The sequence below is a fragment of the Notolepis coatsorum genome, assembly GCF_963971535.1.
Source record: "Notolepis coatsorum genome assembly, chromosome: 12".
Lineage (NCBI taxonomy): Eukaryota > Metazoa > Chordata > Actinopteri > Aulopiformes > Paralepididae > Notolepis > Notolepis coatsorum.
The window spans coordinates 16,980,738-16,986,737 of NC_140176.1; the positions used below are offsets into that span (position 1 = coordinate 16,980,738).

Consider the following 6,000-nt stretch of genomic DNA (forward strand, 5'->3'; position numbering starts at 1 on the left):
AATCTTACATCGTTTGGTCTTCCTTTAAAGCTTTTCAAATGTACCTTTAAATGCCTTAAAAATGTATATAGATATGAAAACCCAGTGCAGAACTGAAAGTTTTCACCCGACAGCTGACAGCAGCATTATGCTACCTGAAATATGTACTGCTATACTCTTTTAATGCTTTGCATTTTAAAATGCAAAGCAGGGGCTCAACAGTTGACACTCCCCCTCAATTCTAAGCATCCTGTCAAGTCACTCTGCTCATGACGGCTGTGTGTGCTCCCCTACAGTGTGGTAAAGCCGTTAAGTATGGAGAGAGAGCAGGGGAGGCAGAGCCACACAGAGCGCGGAGAGGTCACCAATGGAACCAGCCCTCGGACAAACGCCGCCGCCACCAACTCCTCGAGCCTTGCCACCCCTACCCCGCCTAGACTAACCCCCAACCCCTCCCTCGCTCCACCCACACTGACTCCCACCTCCTCCTCCCCTCCTCCTCCCCTCACCCCGGCTCCCTCTCTCTCCGCGTCCCACGCCCCCAAGACAATGACCAGCCCCCCCTCCCCCCACATACTGATCCCCGCTCCTCCTAAGCTCACCTCCACCGCCTGCCCCACCCTTCGCACGTACTCCCGTCCGATCCTCCCCTCTCCGATGGGCACGTCCAAAAACCCCCCCTCTCCCGTGGCAATGCATGCCGCCACTTCCTCTCCTCCTACACCTCCTCCCTCTGGCCTGGCCTCCTCCCCGACGGTAGCTGCTAGCGCCACCTCTCATCCCTTCTCGCCCTCTGTAACCCACGGCAACGTGAACTCTTCTTCAACCAGCAAGACCTCCTCCGCCCTGACCAATGGGAACGCGAGGGCCGCGTCCGCCCCGAGCTCCGCCCCGATCACTCCCTTTCACACTCCAGCCAGTCCAGCCAGCAGACAGGTAACTGATGTGACCGGGCGGCACGGTGATGGAGACACATTGGGTTTCTTTGACCTCGTTTGCATACCATACCTGTCTAACTGCATTACACACACAAGCCAAGTACAAATGTAATACATATCCAGCCATTTGAGATACAACAACGTAGAGTCTCACAGTAGTACACACTGTCTCACACTGTGGAAAGACATTTGCACCTAACAGGACAGTGTATTACAGTCTATTACACTATACTGTAACACCATTGTTACTTATTATAACCCATAGATGTGTTGGTTAAAACGCCGGTAGGCTACGAGACCGCATGCTGTTTGTCTGACCTATATCTTCCACGGGATAGTTTAGACTCTGCAGCGTGGCTGTTGGGGTCAGTGGGGGGTTGTCATTTCCTCTGTATTAGTTTTACATCCTTAATTCTCGCTGAACACTTCAATGGCCTGTGTGCTTTGTGAATAGTGTGCAATTGTTGTGCTGTGCACAGTCTGGGCAGCCACAGCCTTACACACACACACACACGCACGCACGCACGCACGCACGCACGCACGCACGCACGCACGCACGCACGCACGCACGCACGCACGCACGCACACACACACACACACACACACACACACACACACACACACACACACACACACACAATGTCACCTACACATACATACGCATACAGTCTGTACATCTAGACAGACATCCGTGTCGTTGCTCGACTGTGTCGTTGCTCGACTGTGTCAAACGGTTTTGCATACTTTGAACACAGTATTCAAAATGGACAACATAAAGTTGCAGCAACAGAAGACAACTGGAAACATTTAGTAACTGCCAGAGCCAAATTAAATATCAAGACTACAAATATAATCATGCAACAAATGAATCAGGTTAGACAAAAACACTATGAATTTGGCAGCAAACCCAGTAAACTATTAGCCCACCAACTAAAGAAAGAACTATAAAAGCAATTCGGTTCAAGGGCAACATCACATATCATCCAAAAGAAATCAACCAGGCATTCCAGGAGTATTACAATATACTATACAAATCTCAAAGTAATTACACACAGGATGAACTGGATCGATTCTTAGAAGGTATCAAAATGCCAAAGCTCTCAGAATCAGATCAAGAGAGTCTTAATGCACCCTTTACCGAACAGGAAATACTAGCAACAATTAATTCAATGCCTATAAAAGTCCAGGACCAGATGGCTTCCCGGCACAGCTATATAAGGAGTACTGGAATGACTTGAAACCCATTTTTATGGGAATGATTAACAACTTTGGACGCAATAATGCACTTCCTCAAACTCAGGACTCAGTACTCAGGATACAAGATAAACTATAATAAATCTAATGCATGTCTCCTACATATGAAACCAACAAAAGAAATGCAGAAATCCTACCCATTTCGATGGTCACCAGGAGGCTTCAAATACTTGGGAGTACACTTTACACCGCAATTAAATGATTTATTTGAAAAAAATTACACTCCTCTTACAATTGAAATGAAATGATCTAGGTATAGATGGGACAAACTACCCCTATCCCTTCTAGGAAGGATAAACGTCATCAGGATGAATATCCTTCCGAGATTGAACTTTCTCTTTCAAACTGTACCCTGCTACCTATCTATAACATATTTTAACATATTGAATAAACATATCTCAAAATGTATTTGGTCCAATAAAAAACCAAGGATTAAATTACTGATTCTTTTTTTTTTAAACTCAATTTTTATTTGCATTTATATTCACAAACATACAAATAGTAACAACTTTGATTGTCCATCTTCCACCGTTTGGCTTTTCAGATACAGATTACACAGACATAGTGTACATCGCCCTTATGCAGGCCTAAACCATATTGAGAAAAATAAAAAAAGGAATACAAAATTACCGTTCTTGCAGAAAGAAGAATGTATACAATTATTGACTGAGTCATTCTTTGAATAGTAATCGCACCTTCGCTGGCCTGTACAAAATCCAATGACGATATGTACATCTTCCTTGAACAGGGATATATAGAAACGTTTTAAACTCAGTTTTACCTTGCATTTTGTTTTACATACATATATACCCCATCATCCTTGGTTATTAATCTCATATCAGTTGGTTTCCCAGATACTTGGTACTAATACTTAGTGTATGTCCTCCTTAAACCATCATATCAAATTATAATACTTGCTCTAAAAAATTAAATTCTGACTCAGGTAGATATGTGCGTCATGGGTCCAGGGATCCTCCTTGAACCTCCTTCCTCCCTTATCCTTCTATTTCCTTTAAGCCTCCTTTTTCTCTTTTTTCCCCCCATCCCCCCCCCCCCCCCCCCCCCCCTAAACTCAATTTTTATTTACATAGACTCCCAAACATACAAATAGCATCCTCCTTGAATTATAATCTCACATCCGTTGGTCTTCCATGTACATAATACAAAGACGGAATGTACAACACTGTTAAACAGACATAAATAATAAAGTAAAAAAACATAAAACTATTGTCATACCCAAAAAAAATAAAAATAGAAAATACTAACTAAAGCAAAAATGTGCGACATGGGCTCAGAGACCCTCCTTGAACCTCTTTCCTCCTTTACCCTTCGCCCTCTTGTGTTGCATTTGGTTCTTCCTCTGTGATGTCGTTCTCGTTCCCCTTATAATCCTCCCACTTTCCCCATCTTTCCTCAAATTTCTCCTCCTGTAGCCTCAGTATGTGTGTTATCCTCTCCATATCCTGTATCTCCTCTACTATTCCTACCCATTGTGCTATTGTTGGTGGATCTTCCTTGTACCACAGTCTCGTTATTGCTTTTCTGGCCGATATCAGCATTATCTTTATTAAATATTTGTCCCCCCCTTGTATACCCTCGTGCGTCAGGTCCCCTAAGTAAAGCACCAGTCCCGTTTGTGGTAACCCGTATCCTATTATTCTGGTTATTGCCTCCCCTATCTCCTCCCAATACCCCTTCAGCTTCTGACATCCCCAGAATACGTGTGTGTGATTTGCCCCCTCCTTCCCACACATCCTCCAGCATGCCCTTTGTGTTGGTGCATACTTTCCCTTCAACTCCGGGGTTATAAAGAACCTGATTATGTTTTTCCATCCAAATTCCTTCCATACCCTTGATCCCGTTGTTGAGTGCTGCACCTCGCATATGTTATCCCATTCCTTCTCTGTTATTCCCACCTCTAGTTCTCTCTCCCATTTCTCCCTTATATAGTCGGTCGTGTGTCCCTTGCTGGCCATTATAGCCCAGTACAGTGCTGATATTACCCTTCCTTTCCCTCCTTCGTACGCCCTTACTATCATCCTGATTATTCCATTCTGTTCTTCGTCCTTGTCCCCTCTTATTTCTTTATTATAGTAATCTCTAATCTGTAGATATCTGAAGTGGTCCCTGTTTTCTAGTCCAAATTTCTCCTTTAATTTTTGTAGGGTCTGCATTTCCCCCTTCTCTATCATTTTGCATATCGCTGTTGCCCCCCCCCCCCCCCTTTCCCACCTTCTGAATCCATGGTCCACCCTCCCTGGTTCGAACCTCTTGTCATGTGCTACCCATCTCAGAACCCCTGACTGCTTCCCCAATTTGTGTGCTTTTACTACTCTGTTCCATATAATCAAGGTGCACTTGGTGATTGGATCTAACAGCCCCTCTTTTTCCTTGAATAGTTCCCTATCCCCTACCAGAACCTGAACTTTGTATCCCCCCCCTTCTTTTTCAATGTCTTTCCATCTGGCCTCATAGTTGTCGTTGCACCAGCACGTCACTGCTCTCAGCTGTGCTGCATAATAATAGTCTTGTAGGCTGGGTACTGCCATTCCTCCCTTTTCCTTTGGTAGTTGCAGTGTTTTATATCTGACCCGTGGTCTTCTCCCCGCCCATATGAACCTTGATATCAGTCTGTCCCACTCCCTGAATTGGTTCTGTGGTATCTGTATCGGTAGTGACTGAAACAGGTATAGTAACCTTGATAGTATGTTCATCTTAATAACCTCTATCCTTGAGTTGAAGTCCAAGGGCATTACTGTCCATCTCTCTAAGTCTCTCTTGATGTTCTGATTGATCTGTGTATAATTCGCCTCAAACAACTTCCCCACCCCTCTCGTAATGTTCACCCCTAGGTATTTAATCCTGTCCATGTCCCACCTTATCCCGTACTCCTCCCTAATTTCCGTCGTTGGGGTATAGTTCCACGCTAAGGTCTGTGTCTTTGTCACGTTTTGTGTTTGTATCCTGAGTAGTGGCCATATTCCTTCAGTAGATCCATCAGTGCCGGGAAGCTCTTATCTGGTTGCCTCATGTACACTATCACGTCGTCCGCAAATAGGCCTAATTTGTGTTCCGTTCCCTTTATCTCTACCCCCTTGATGTCCTTGGTCTGTCTGATCAGTTGTGCCAGTGGTTCTATGAAAACGTCGAAGAGCGTTGGCGAGAGAAAATTACTGACTCTTATGAAACCTGAGTCCATGGGTGGTCTTCCCAATCTCCAACACTACTACTGGTCAGCCCAACTTCGAACTATAGCATCATGGTCATTGGGAGGACCAGACTCACACTGGATACAGATAGAAGCGGGACAGGTTGATCCTTTACCTCTAAACTCTCTTATTTTTATAAAGAATTTTGATAAAATAGAAAATATAAAGCAATATTTCACGGTTGTGAATACCCTATCTGCATGGAAAGATTGCTCGAAAAAGTTTGGCATAACTAAATGCATCTCTGTTTATTCACCTATTCATCAAAACCCTGACCTAAAAAAATATTTTCATTCAACTGATATAAACAAGTGGAGACACTTGGGGGTAACTCAACTTAAAGACCTTTTTCACAAAAACTGGAAATTAAAAGCATTTCAGGAGCTAAGAGAAGAATATAACATTCCTAACTCAAAATCCTAAATCCTAAAATATATGCAAATTCAAAGCACTTTAAGTTCACTTACTAAAGAAAACAAGTTAAGCTTTGAAATGACAGAATTGGAAGAAAAACGAACTACCTCATCCACAATTAAAGGTAAAATCAGTGAACTATATGAAATTCTAACTAATGAATGCCAAATAGTCTTCCCAGCTCTATTAAGATGCTGGGAGACGGA

The 6,000-nt window shown here is 43.6% G+C and overlaps 1 protein-coding gene across 5 annotated transcripts in view; it reads left to right on the top strand.

The window, feature by feature from the left end:
• LOC311238089 (polyhomeotic homolog 3) overlaps positions 1–6,000 on the top strand; it is a 36,116-nt gene that overhangs the window by 1,465 nt on the left and 28,651 nt on the right. For all 5 annotated transcript variants that reach the window (XM_084326065.1, XM_084326062.1, XM_084326066.1 and 2 more), the window contains exon 2: positions 276–915. In XM_084326065.1, the coding sequence (XP_084182191.1) occupies positions 295–915 (621 nt within the window). In that variant the 5' untranslated portion in view covers positions 276–294. The remainder of the gene's footprint in view (positions 1–275; positions 916–6,000) is intronic.